Source organism: Triplophysa dalaica, chromosome 23, assembly GCF_015846415.1.
Source record: "Triplophysa dalaica isolate WHDGS20190420 chromosome 23, ASM1584641v1, whole genome shotgun sequence".
NCBI classification, from domain to species: Eukaryota; Metazoa; Chordata; class Actinopteri; order Cypriniformes; family Nemacheilidae; genus Triplophysa; species Triplophysa dalaica.
The window spans coordinates 12,976,813-12,991,546 of record NC_079564.1 but is presented as its reverse complement, the minus strand read 5'-3'; the positions used below and the strand labels follow the sequence as shown (position 1 = coordinate 12,991,546).

General features: G+C 37.4%; 1 protein-coding gene across 9 annotated transcripts in view; it reads left to right on the top strand.

The window, feature by feature from the left end:
- Positions 1-14,734, top strand: part of abi1a (abl-interactor 1a) — a 40,509-nt gene that overhangs the window by 4,897 nt on the left and 20,878 nt on the right. For all 9 annotated transcript variants that reach the window (XM_056737644.1, XM_056737642.1, XM_056737643.1 and 6 more), the window contains exon 2: positions 7,419-7,586. In XM_056737644.1, the coding sequence (XP_056593622.1) occupies positions 7,419-7,586 (168 nt within the window). The remainder of the gene's footprint in view (positions 1-7,418; positions 7,587-14,734) is intronic.

Below are 14,734 nucleotides of genomic sequence, written 5' to 3'. Positions count from 1 at the left end.
GCATCGGTTTGTTGAGTATGACATGCAGGTTTTAATATGCAACAAAAGAGATTTGAGAGAAATGACGGAGGAGATGATTATCAGCAAATAATGACATTTAGCTCAGTTTTTCTCACAACAGCTGTATTCTTTCAGAAAGCTTAGGGTTATCTTAAAGTTAATGTCTTAAAAGGAACAACATAATATTAGGAACATTGGTGATATTCTTTCTATTAAAAATAGTATTAACTTTCCATAGAAAAACTTACATACAGCCAAATGATTTAACATAGCAGACAATATTTACATTTGAGTAAATCTTAGGAAATTGGATGCCTTTAAAATTGTGAACAAAGACTGTGAATGTGATGATGTGTTGTATCCCTTTAACTCTTCCTGTTGGGATAGCAGAGCAGTGGGGCATCTTTACAAGAGTAACACAGAGTTAATAAGGGACATTCCAAACATTTTTCCCTCCTGCGTGGAGTGCGTTTCCCCAGGATATTTATCATAGTAAAGTACGCTGAGCTGTCAACATTACAGGAAACCCAAACAAATATCAGCATTCTGTTTTCAACGAGTGTTTTGACATGCTCTTCAGCATGGAGATGAATTCAGTGCTATCATTTTTCTGTGACTTCCACCATATGAATTTGACTTTACGGCCTAAAAGAAACCAATATTATACATTCAACTTAAAGGGATACTTCAACCAAAAATGAACATTCAGTCATCTTTTACTCACCTTTGAGTTGTTCCAAATCCATATAAATGACTTATATGATATTTGGAAGAATGCTTATAACCAGACAGATTTTATAGTAGGTAAAAAACAATGGCATGCAAAAGTGCCCCAGAACTGTTTGCTGTCCTACATTCTTCAAAATGTCTTATTTTGTGTTCAACTCACGAAAAAAAAACTACTGTGGGAGTCAATGGAGGACAAAGTCTGTCTTGTTATAAGCATTCTTCTAAATATCTTGTGTTCATCAGAACAAATAGATTTAAACAGATTTGGAACAACTTAAAGGTGAGTCAATCATGACAGAATGTTCATGTATGTGTGAAGTATCCCTTTAATGTGCCAGGACGCTTGCCAATTTGTCTAAGAAAGTAGGCTACTGCTCCAGATTATATCTATAACAAAAGTGTCCCTTCCTGTGATCTTTTGCATCCCTCCAATGTTCTGGGTGGAGCGTCCCTCCTGATTCTATAATACTTCTCTTGGGAGGAAACGTGGGCTTTTCCTTCCTGCACACTCCCACCTTATGTCTCTTTTCAGACATCTAAGATAAAGTATTTAGTGATAAAATAAGTTTTTGTTTTGAGCAACATACTTTTTATTCAATAACCACAGAAAATAATGTTGATTTGTCCCTCATCTTGAAATAGTTTTTAACAAGATAACATTGCAAGGTTACATTGGTATAAATGTAGAATATACACCCCCCCAAAAAAAAACTTAATATGTTGCCACAAATTAAATTTTATGAAACTTGTATAATATAATTGCTTTGTAACATGGTGTAAATCTTTGTCCAAGCTTTAACTATTTAATTGTGTTTGAGAATACTAAAATGTAATGTGATCTGTTGAATGGGAACAATTGTGTACATGAAACAAACTCCACCCACAAGACATATCCAGACAAATTTGTCTTTATTTTATACTTTCTCTTATGAAACAATTATCTGAGCTCCAAAACGTGTATTTGTGTAGCTGTAATAAGTTACTCTCATCCACCCTCCCTTATCTCAGGGCATTGTGACTATGACCATAAAGGAGATAAGACAGAGATTGATAACTGTTGTCTTCTGGGAAACTCGCCCTTCTCGCTTTGTGGGAAGGTTTCTGTAGATCTGAAGACACTGTTGTTGTTCCTGTGAGAAATGTCCTTCAGATAAACCTCGATGGAATGGTGAGAGGTCTGTGTGGAAATGATGCGTTGTGCTCCAAATGTTAACAATGAGAGAAATTCCACAGCTGGATCAGAATAACAGTGGCTCTGACGTTCCTTACACACTTTTGATTTTACAGCCTCTACAGTTGTGTTTGGATGTTGTTTTACTGACTAAACAAAATTGAGGAGTAACATGACCATCTTTAGTACACTAAAATGTGTTCTAAACAGTTAGTTGTGTTTTGTTTGACTTAAACAAATCTGTGTGCAGGCAGGGTGGACACAGATTTACAACATCATTATCCAGTGAAAACATGTTTTCATAGAAAGATTGAGGGATGAGCATCTCTTGTGTGACATTACGCATCTTTGTTGCCAAGCTTGTGCTGAAGCAGACTGCTTTTTTGACAGACTTTCAGTGAAACATCAGTAAAATAATATTATTTCACATCTTCATTGCATAATATGCAACAGGAAATGCTTGTAGAGCTGTGGTTCCCATGTGTAAATTACTTTTCGAGCGTGTTGATGTGTTTAATACCATCGGTGGTTGTGGTTGTTCTGGAGTATTGGGCGGTCGTTTTTTTTAAGGTTATTCTATCAAACATCTGTGGCCGCTCGAACCAGCCATGCAGAAGTCACAACATTACCGGACTTTAAGTTACTGAACATAGCATTACACAATTACACTAATAAGTTATACACGTAATTCCGTATGTAAAACAAATATTTGAGTAATAGTTTGAATTAGGGATGAGTCACGAATTTCGAATATTCGATTAGTTTATTTAATTATAGAATTTCGAATAGTGTGTGCGATCTTAAAAGAATCGCCGTGTTTTCATGTGTAACGCTTTTATCTAACCAAAGGGTGGCGCTGCCAATAACTACGCACCTTAAACCTTAAGGCTGTCAGTCAAGAGACAATGGAGGAAAACATTTTCTCACAAGAATTGGTAACGAAGTTACACACACTGTAGAACCGCGCGGCATAACGGAAACGGTAAATTGAGATGATGTTAAAAATTTGTTCTGTGTGGGGGTCCTTTAATAAAATGAATGAGAATAAAGTGCAAACTCTGCAATGCAAAGCTGGCTTATCACCGATCAACAACTACGATGCACAATCACTTGAGGGCGTAGCACCCAGCAGGTCCATCCACAGGTCAGCAATCAGTTGCTAGTTTTATGGTCAGACCAACCTATTTGGATGCCAGACGGGCGGAGCAAATAACGACTCTAACTAGCAAGATGGTCGCTTTGGATATCCTTCCGATCGGCTTTGTCAAAGGAGAGGGTTTTAAAAATCTAATGGAGTTTGTACAGCCCGAGTTTACTGTTCGTCTAGAAAAACGATCACTACCAGACTGGAGAAACTTTTTCATGACGATAGAAATGGAAGCATTTTGAGCTATTAATTCATAAAATCGCTCCAAACTGTTAATAAATGCCGTCATTTGGTTAATATGTTTTAACACGTTTTAAGTTTGGTCTTAATCTTTATGGCTTTAATATATTTTCTTTGATCAATCACACTGTTTTTTAGTTGGTATAAATGTGCATGCTCATATTTTTCAAGGAAGTGTTCTAGCTTTATGAGTGGTTGATGCTGATCGTCGTAGTGTTAATAAGAGCCGTCATTCGGTTGTTAATATAAAGCAGTGTGTCGTCATATGGATTTTAAGCTTAAATGTTCTCTCTCTCTCCGTTTGTGTGTGTGTGTGTAATACTGTAAATGCGTCCATGTGGGGGAGAGATGCTAATTTCGAATAGTTCTCACCGATCTTCGAATGTTATTTTTGCTTTAAATGCCCATCCCTAGTTGGAATTACATTACTGACACATTTGATGTTGGCAGGCACACTAATTTTGGTAGTTGACAAATAATTTTCACTTTTCTTATGTTGTGACAGCTAATATTTTGAAAACAAAGTGTTACTAATGTATTATTTTATATTATTGAAATTTATAATATATAATAGCATGAGAAAAAGTTATATTCCTTGTTAGTTTTTTTGTATTTTCTTTCTAAAATGTCTGCCATAGGACGTGTGCGGTTTATTAAATGGGTAACCACGCGTTTACATTGAACCTATTCTGCACAAAACTGTGTTAAAAAATACAGATAGCAACAATATCTTTTAGTGACTTTTCAATATTTGACCGGATTTACATTTACATTTAGGCATTTGGCAGACGCTTTTATCCAAAGCGACTTACATTGCTTTATCCTATACATTTATATATAGGTATTTGCCATCCCCTGGGATCGAACCCACAACCTTGCGTTGTTAACCCAATGCTCTTACCACTGAGCTACAGGAAAGCTGTCTTTCCTGGATTTAAAGGTGTCATGAACTGGCCATTTTTATTGTCTTATACTGTTGTATGTGGTCTACTTATGACGTTCTCATTGTTTTTACATTCAAAAACTTCAAAAATCAATAAGTAATAGGCTATTTTCTGGTTCCGCGCAACTTGTGTTACTTCAGTACCGTGGTACATGCACAAACCAGTGGGCGGGGCTAGAGAAGTAGACCTTGATATTGTTCAACCTATCTATGATAGATAGGTGTATTCCAGGACCTGGCGTTGGCTGGACCTGGTGTCAGTGAAAGTTGTAATTTCAATAACAAGGGCGTTTTTAGTTCTGACTCTTCCAGGATGTTTGCTTGAATATGATTCCCTCTTATATAGCAAAATCTCAGGTTAAAATTGTTGTCTTAATTCATGACACCTTTAAGTTCCTGTGTATGTATTACTTATTGCTTAAAATACTATCTGTGTAACACTTTAATTTACGGTCCTGTTTACCATGAACTGTGTACTTATTTTACTGAATAAGTATCATAACTAGGAAAAAACTAGGTACTTAACCTGAACCTACCCCTAAACCAAACGTTATCCCATGTAGTTACTTTAAATTACCCAGTGCTTTCTACGTACACTGTGAGTGCACTATAGGTACACGTACTGCAAAATAAAGTGCAACTACTGTTTTTTTTTATTTCAGATGAATCGTATATTATGTTAGAATGCAAATCACATTGATAACTGTTGACAGCAATGCACAACCAAAAACTTATGCATATGTGGAAAATGTGTTGTTTTAGTGATCGGATGTATACATCGCACAGTTCAGAAACACGCTCCCTGGTTTTGCTGCCGGTGCATCGATGATGTTTTATCTGCATGTATTTTGAGCTCAGTTTTATAGCCTGAGGAACTTCTGCATGTGTAATGGTTTACCACATTGAGATCAGGGTTTACCACAGAGGTAGGCCAGAAGCAGAACTGAGAGAATACCACTGCTAAAAGTTCAGTTTCAGTTAGATACGGTTGTGGTTTTAGCAGTTCTGTTTTGTATAAGAACGATTCAGCAGTAAATGCTATTCTTGTATACACTTGTATTGTTTCAATTGTGTTGTGTTAAATAACACGTCGGCAGTCTTGTAACAATCGGCTTGATGATTCACATTACAGTTTGTTCGGCCAAGTTAAAGTGATAGTTCACTCCAAAATAAAAATGCTGTCATTATTATCATTACTATTGTCATTTCAACACTTTATGCTTTATGACTTTTTCTACTTCCACAGAACACAAAAGAAGATATTTTGAAGAATGTTGTTAACATGCCTCTATTCACTTGCATTGGTTCACTTGCACATGCTCCCTCGGATATCATTTTTTAAAGACTGAGCACAAGTTCCGATATATTTTTTTCTGATACTCGATACTGGTGCCTGTACTGTTGCTTGTACCTTTTTGCAACACAGTGAAAGTAATAAAAATAGAATAGCTTCCTAATTACAAATAGGGCTGTAACGATAGACCGACGATAAAAATCACGTGATTTTTGCACGGCTTTTGAGTGAAGTACGTGAAGATGGTGCTGCATCCGAAAGCAGAGAGGAAACTCCAAATACGCACTCCTGCGTCTATAACACGGTCTATAATATAGGAATTGTCATGTCCCATTAGGTATTTTTATGATAATAAAGTATATTTATAATGATCATGTTTTACGGGTGTTGCTTTTTTAAATGCACATTATAATCTACTCAAACCCGCACTGCTTTTAGATCGAGCAGCATTTCCTACAGATCCCAGAGCCGTGCTTCAAGGACAAAAAAAATATTGACACATTGCATTTCATATTGCAGGTAACCCGATTACAGTAGGATTTAGGGGTATCTCGATTAATTATTGTGCAGCCCTAATTACAAACTTCACCTTAAACACAAAAAAAAATGCTTTTCACAAACTTTCAGAGCAGATTCTACAAAAAAATCAGTCAGTTCTGTCACATGAGGTATTGGTCTTTGGTATGGGTGCATTATTATGAGTACAAGTACATGAGCTTAGTATCGGGCCCAATACCGATACTGGTATCTGGTCCATAGAATAGAAGTGAACGGGGGCCAGTGCTTTTCCGTTACCAACTTATATCAAAATAATATCATTTGTGTTCTGCCGAAGAAAGAAAGTCAAAAAGGTTTGAAATGACAAGAGGGTGAGCAACTGATGACCGAATTTATGGATTTGGATGAACTATCGCTTTAAAGGAATGGCTGACCCAACAATGAAATTTACCCCATAATTTACTCACCCTAATGCCGTCCTGGGCAATGACTTAATTTCTTCAGATAAGATCGGAGTAATATTCAATAATATTAATTAGTGGTGGGTCGTTAACGGCGTTAACGTGCTGCGTTAACGTGAGACTCTTATCGCGCGATAAAAAAAATGTTGCCATTAATCTATTCTCAAAGTTGGGTTGGGTCTATACCACGCAAACTAAGCACTGTACGGGGCGAGAACGAGATTTTTCAATTCGCGTCATTCGCGCCGCCTCATCATCTCATAACCAGGGCTTCATTCGCGCGATTCGCGCCGCAAGTTGGTCTATCGCCTCTTTGCATTGACTTAACATGTAATTCACTTGCGCTTGACGCGCCATTCACGTTTGGTCTGAACACAACATAACGTTACTGTGAAATTACCACATCAAACGTGACGTGCAAACATGGATGCAGCTCTAAACCCGCCGGGTTTGCTTCAGGGAAAATTTACTTTTAAGAAGCTTCCCAATGGAAACATCGAGAAGACTAAGGTTGTTTGCACCTTGTTCAATGTGGAATTGGTTAACTGTACGGAATTGGTTTACATAAAGTTGGTTTAAAAAAAAAAAAAAACTTTCTCTCAACAGGTAGTGGTCTAGCTTTAGTTGAAACCAGTAAATTTGTATTGGCACCTAATGTATTATGGCTCCTGTATGACATATTGCTTGTTGCTCCCTAACTCTTTGTAAGTCGCTTTGGATAAAAGTGTCTGCTAAATGACTAAATGTAAATGTACTCTAGGAGCGGTTCCAGTCTCAAGTACCACCTAAACGCAAAGCATCCAAGATTGCAAAGTGACCTGCAATTTTTAAGGTTTAAAACAGAAATCGCGATAGAGAGATGCACGTGATGGATTTTAGCTATAATGTGACCACGTAAATTTGAAAGTGTTTTATTTCTTCTTCTCCATCTGTAGGCACAGGATAAAAGGAAAGCCTTGGAGGAAACCAAAGCGTACACCACTCAGTCTCTGGCGAGTGTGGCCTATCAGATCAATGCCTTAGCCAACAATGTCCTGCAGTTGCTGGATATTCAGGCGTCACAGCTGCGCAGGATGGAGTCCTCCATAAACCACATATCTCAGGTCAGATACATGGGTTTCTTTTCTTTATTAAATGCTCTCGGTCTCATTTACTTTGCTTTTTCTTGGTCTCTTTAGAGTTTTCAGAACATATTTACATGACTTCCTTAAGAGAAGTCCCTATGTCAGTAAATGTGTCTGTCTTTCGCTGTTCTTGTTTTTAGTTCTCTTATTCCAGAACTTGTCTCTATATTTAACTTCATGGAGATGAAAAACTCTCTTACGGAGTTCTTGTGTAAGCCTCAGCCCCCCTCCATATGGTGCCTTTGAAGTCATTAAAACCTTCCATCAAGTTATCCAGAAATAGGTGGTGTGTGGTATAAGTGTTATTTTCTACTGTGTTTAAGAAATTTATCCAACAATAGATTGTGATATGGAATTTGTTAAAAAAAAGCAAGTTATATAAGGCATTTATATATTTTTTGAGATTAACCGGTATGTCAGCCAAAAATCATTATCGGTTGATACATTTTTCGGCTATCAGCTGATAGTTAAAAACAACAGATGATCAGTGCCGATGTATCCTGTCTATCAAAAGAGGACAAGAAAATCCAATTAATAAGTCCTCTGTAAAGCAAATGTTGAGACACATCACCAGTCCAATATTGAAATTCCAAATAGCATTGGATTAATAACATTCAAAAAGTTGACAAATATGAATTTAATCCTTAGAATCGGTATCGGCAGATATCACTCTGAATAATCGGCTATCGATGGAAAAGTTTAATATGCATCTGTAAAATTGTATATATAAATACTTTGAGATGTGATAGGACCTTGATGTTGATGTATTGTGCCTCACTTTAGAAACTAATTTGAAGTTTAAAAATCAGTTTAATGTTTGCTGCAGTGTTGATTTCTTGTCCATCTCTCAACACTGTGGGAAGGTTCAGGTCTCCATGACAGTGTCAACGAGATCCTCGGCTTCCTGAGAGATCCCTCACAATCAGATTATTAGACAAACATTAGCTCTGCGTTTCACACCATCACAACACAAACATTCCCTCTTAGAGAAGAACGTAACCTAGAATCCAGATCATTGAGTTTCCGTTGGCAGATCTTCAATCAGGTGCCATTATATGACATACAGTGGGTCTCGTATCCATTCATTTGTGTGTCTGAAAATCACATTGCTCTTTATGAATGGCTTTAAAACACAAGCTCATTTAAGGGTCAACTGAGGCCAGTTATCACGCCCAGCACTGTCTGTCTATCTCTCTGTTTACACGCACACACACACTAGCATACTATCCACAGTGAAGCTCCATTCACTCTAAAGATAGAGATGAGAATAATAGGACTGTTATGTTGAAAACATGGTGTTGTTTGTGAGGCAGTGAATATCTTTTATTTTGCATTTTGTTTTAAAGGTGCAGTGTGTAAGTTTTTGGAGGATCTATTGACAGAAATGCAATATAATATACACAACTATATGTTCAGAGGTGTATAAAGACCTAGCATAATGAAGCGTTATGTTTTTATTATGTGAGAATGAGCCATTTCTGTCTACATATACCGCAGGTCCCCTTACATGGAATCCTCCATGTTGTTTCTACAGAATCCTTCGTAAATATGTTACCTCCTTCGGCAAAGAAGCGAAAGCGTGACGACATCGTAGTCGTGTGTCAGTCACCGTAATTCTTTGAAAGACAGGGGTGGAGTGAGCCGTTGGTTGCAATTCTCAACCTTATCGCTACATGGCGCTACATTTCATACACTGGACCTTTAAGGGTCTGTTTGTCAATGTTGTACGTTGACCATGGTGATACATCGGTCCGTCGCTAGATTTGACCCATTTTAAGCATTGTCATATCACATTATTTGGCAACTTTATCACATATTGCAATGCAAATCTGTTTCTGTTTCACAGAAAGGTTAGTTAAAGCTATAAAGTGGCTGTAATCTCAGCACACCCAATGCTGATGCAAGATGTTCTCATCTTTACAGCATTTCTCGCTGTTCTGTCTTCCTCCGGCTGCCTATTAGATAGACCGCACCGCCAGCATGTGGCCAAATTAGATTTGAACATCAGTGCAGCAGACTAATGGTCCAATGCATCAGGACTGGGGTGTATCCTGCATGTTTTCATCACAGCTTCACGCTGAATGTGTTGAGTTGGGTCTTTATCTTTTGTGACCCTAAGTGTGGGAGGCTGAAGTGCTTCCACCTAGACCAACGCATGAAGTGGCTGCTAAGAGACTTTGAACACTCAGCGCTTTGTCTGGCCAACTGAAGATTTGGCAACATGAGGGGAGTCTCTCTTGTTGTAATGTTCATAGCTGTGAGTATTTTAGAGAAGTCACAGATGTAGTTAAAGGCAATTCTGATTGGACGTCTGAAAAATGCACTCCTTTGAATGATACCGTGCGTAACCCATCACCATAACTTCAGGAGTTCCGTCCCACATAAAACCATTCTTGGGTACTTAAAGGCCGTTTCTTAATATGCAGTCTTTTGTTCTCTCTCTACTTCATCAAAAACCGTAAAAGACAGGTTCCAATACTCATGAACAGAGAACCCATGTAAAAACCCGTATGTGTTCTGGATATCAAGTATGCATCGTATGCTGCCTTGCGCGCCTACGGAATCCGCTTGAAGTCCCATATGTCACTGCGGCACATCCAAGTTCATTCTTCCAAGGCTGTCAAGATGAAATCAGTTTGCAAAGTGATTGTCTTCCTAATAGTGGTCAACCGATAAGGGTTTTGTAAAGGCTGATATTGAGGTAGCAATGTGTATAGGAGGCCGATATAACGCAGGTTATAACAGTTTATGATAAACCTATTTTTTATTGATAAACTTAATTAACGTTTATAGTCCATTACACGTTCAGTTAGTTAAAAAACACTTGTGCGCATGCAAAAGAAGACTCTACAAGTGACATCATGCTAGTTTGTTAAAACATTCAGTAGTTCTAGAATTATGCTAAACCCTGTTAAGGTTGTTAAATCATGTTAACATCATGTTAAAACATGTTAACATCATGTTAAAACATGTTATCACTATGTTAAACATTTTAGGAACATTGTAATATTGTGGCCAAAGTTTTGCCATAGGAAGCACCCTGAGATTTTCTTCCCTCTCGTTTCTTCTGTAGTTCAGAAAGTGTTGTCTTACTGTTTACTTCCAACGTGAAGTTTATGGTTGATGACACTATACAGGAATCTTGTGATGAAAATTTAGTGTTTGGTGTCTCTGTTTCCTTTGCTTTTCTCTGTCTGGTTGTGCTGGTCTGGGCAGATGAGTTTCATCCCAACAGGAAATGGAGATCCAGAGATGAAGCTGTACTCGAGGCTTGCCTCCCCTGTGTTTCCTTTGGATATAATATATGTTGTCTTGGTGGAATTTGGGAATGGTATTACATTTTGGAGAAGGTTATGTTAAGGGCAGTTGGTTCTTCAGTCGCATGTGTGCTGGTCTGTCTGGATCTGGGGGCTTCACTGCTAGAAATTCAGACAGCACCTCGACGGCACTCAAACTCAGTGTATTTCTCAGTGGAATGACTTCATTCTATTTTGCAAAGGAAAGCAATTGACAATTTCCTGGCGTCATTATGATCCCCAGGACTCGACATTGTTTCTCGAGTGCAAGACTCCCACACAGTTTGTACACATATTCCTCTTCATTACTGAACTGAGTATATTAGAGAGCCATTGAGATGACAATGTAGTTTTCGGTTCTCTGTTAAACAAGTTTAAGCCCAGTTCCTGCGTTATGAGGGCTTTCGGCTGTCTAAGAACAATGCTGTGAAGTTTGTCTAGAGTTTTGTCATGACACTCCTGAAACTCCTGTTTCTAGTGAAATTGAACTTCTCTAAACCATTTTTCAATTCAATTTTATTTACATAGCGCAGTTCACAATGTAGATTGTTCCAAAGCAGCTTTACAGGAGAAAAACACAGAAATGGTGTTTATAGAAGAAGCAAGATCATTCTTGTAAATAATATCTAATATATGTGGTCTCCCGGTGAGCAAGCCAGCCAACAATGCCCTGTGGCGAGGAACCCAAACTCCAATGATAAATAAATGGAGAAAAAAAAAACTTGGGACAAACCAGTCTCAGCCGGGAGGGCCAGAACTCCCCTGACATGTCACAGCTGCACTCAGTTACTTTGATTAAAAGTTACTGAGTAAATGTTTATGAAGAATAGGTGGAGTTATTTAGTTGTGATTTAGGAAGTTTGGTGCTTTCCACTTAAAATTGCAGAAAAGATTAAGACAGCTTCAGTCTTCAAGTAGTGTAGGGATGCTGAGATAAAATGACCTGAGTTAAAGTTTTAATTCACTTAACATAATATACAACCTAAACATATATGTTCAATCTAAACATCACATATAAATGTATATACAATACTTTTTCAATAATATGTCCATCAATTACCCGAATCTTTACCCAGTCTTTAAAGTTTGAACTTGGGAGAGCTCAGTGACGCCATTTTAACCCTTCTTTATCATTGAGTGTAGGTGATGTATTTCCCGTTCGTGAGTGGAGCCCCACTCGCCCCATCGGCTGCAGCTAGACCCCTCTTATAAAATACTGTGTCAGCCCTGCCTCCACACTTAGATAGACATTTTTGTCGTTTTCTTGCTCAAAGTTGCTCTCTGATTGGTCCTGATTAGTTTTTAAGCTCAGACTCCTACGTAGAAGTTTTTAAGCTACATTAAGGGCTTTCTTAGAAGTTTTAAGAATATGGGCCCAGATCTTTAGCGGACGTCTTTCCGATGTGCGTGTGCTAGCTGTGGGATACATATAAAACTTTGAAGCATTATTACATTCCTTACAAATGACTAACAATAGCAAAACTAGTTACTGTTGAAATGTACGTTTGAAGAGAGCTTAACTTTTAGAAGTTAATGCGGGCAAAGGTGCATAGTTAAAAACAATTCTTGAAAGCTGATATTTCATAGCTTACAGACGCTCATGGTCACCCTGTGGGAGTGAAGCCAAAGGCAGATGGATCACAGGCGTGAAACTGAAAGAGACCGTCTGTCCTCACCTTTCAACTGTGCTTATAACAGTCAAACTAACCCTCTGGGGTTCTTGCTTTACTCACTGTTTTTTTTTTCCTTATATGTGACAGTAACTGTGCTGCATGCTACTGTGTGATTCATTTGCTTTGACATTTGTATCAGTTATGTTTTACGTATGCTGGTTAAGTTATTTAGCCTGTTAACAATGAAGGCAAAACTTGGCCAGCAACCCAAACATCTGGGTGTGGTATCGTTTCTCATTTTTTTAAAAATCACATGAGGTTTCCCGTTACTATTATATGCTGTCAGTGTCATGGCACTTCTGTTGACTTGCAGAGGAACAACAGTGTGTGTGTGTGTGCTGCTGTTACTCAGTCCTTGAATAAAGATATGCAAAACGTCTGTCTGTTTGTGCAAAGCTTGCTTTTCCGGATGGCACACCACCCCCATGGGTCGCTTCATTAAACTGCTGAAACAACTTTTTTCAGATGCTGAAGTGAAACTGGTTTTCTAACCTGTTTTAAAGACTCCCTGGTTCTCTCTCAGTTTCTCCATTTTGGTTGCAAAATTCACTTTAATGATTATTGTTGCTTTTGTATTCTGTTTTGAATTTACATGGTAATTTTTTTTCCTAATGTGAATATGCCATATGTAGATAAGTTTAGAAATGGACATCACTGCGATGCTCTGGTTGTTCTAGGTCGCATGTTTTGTGATTCATATTTTTGACCTACGAAATAAAGAAATATATCCTGGTTCCCCTTCCGTAATAATGCTTTTGCAATGTAACAAGTGACTAGTGCTGCTCAGTTTCCCAATGTGGTTAAAGGAGAAGAAATGAAGGTTATCATGATACCATAAAGTAGTATCACAAAGCTGTCAAAGTCGAACATAGTGGTGATTCATAATATAAATCTACTAAGTGAACAAAAAATTACTGAATACTCGGATCTAGATGAAAACAGTCCCAGTTTTGAATACTTTATTAATGAGAATGATAAACTGACTATAAAACTCAAGACCGATCATACAAATTACATGAAGCAACCCACATAAGTACAGCAGTATACATTTGTATTCACAATAACAAACTGTAGTTTAATAACAGTATTACTGCCAGGGCTGCACGTTAAGCTTTTTTGCTCATAGCACTGGTCTACAGAGGTTTAATGTTTTGTAGCACAGGCCAAATGTATACTTGTAGCAAAAGTATAATACATCTGTTGTCATCATAAAAAACATATGTGAGTGCAGTGAGGTAGGTAACTGACAAATTACATTGATGTTACATACAGATTGATACATTTTTTGTTTCATAGGGTGTCATTCATTTTGATCATAGGGTGCATACAAATTCAGCTCTGGTGCGTGTATTATGGACAAAGCAAATGATTTGTAGACATTTGTTTGCGTTTGTACCGGCTATTATGGCAACCTCTAACTGCACACATTACGCTTGTACCTTTGGGTTCCATAATAAGTATTAACTATCCAGTAAAAACAGCACACTCGTCTCACTTGCAATACGACTGCCGTTAGCTAAAGTGGCTCACCGGAAGTCTAAACACAAACAGCACAAAGATTGCGGCGCCCACATTTACGCCAAAGATAAGGTGGATAGAAAGACTTAAAAATAGTATAGACCAGGGGTTTTCAATTAAAGTTCCAAGAGATCCAGTCTTTATATTTTCTTCCAAAAAGGGGTCTAGACAAAAAGTTTTTTTGAATATAACAAATAATAAAAAATTTAATCAATTTAGCCCACTTGGATATAGATATATACAATATATGATATTTTATCAAGTCGTTTGTTTTGTATTTTGACATTCACTTATCAAGTCTGATAATTAGTATATTGGTAAATAAAAAAGCTACTGACAGCATAAAAACAACAAATGTAATTTAACAAATAAAATGCTCTTATAATAACCAGAAAACAAATTCACTTACTAAATTAGCCTTACCATGTAATTAATTCCAGAACTATACTTATATCTTTAAATAATTTATTGACTGAATAATGCCATTTTAATGATTGAAATCGTAAAATTAATGCTTGTAATTCATCTTTGATCTAATATCTAATGTGGAATGTCGGAGTGGAAAGGGTTTAAATGAAGCGTGTTTGGCACTAGATAAAGATATTAGAGGATATAGCAGCAAAATATCAATTAGATAAAT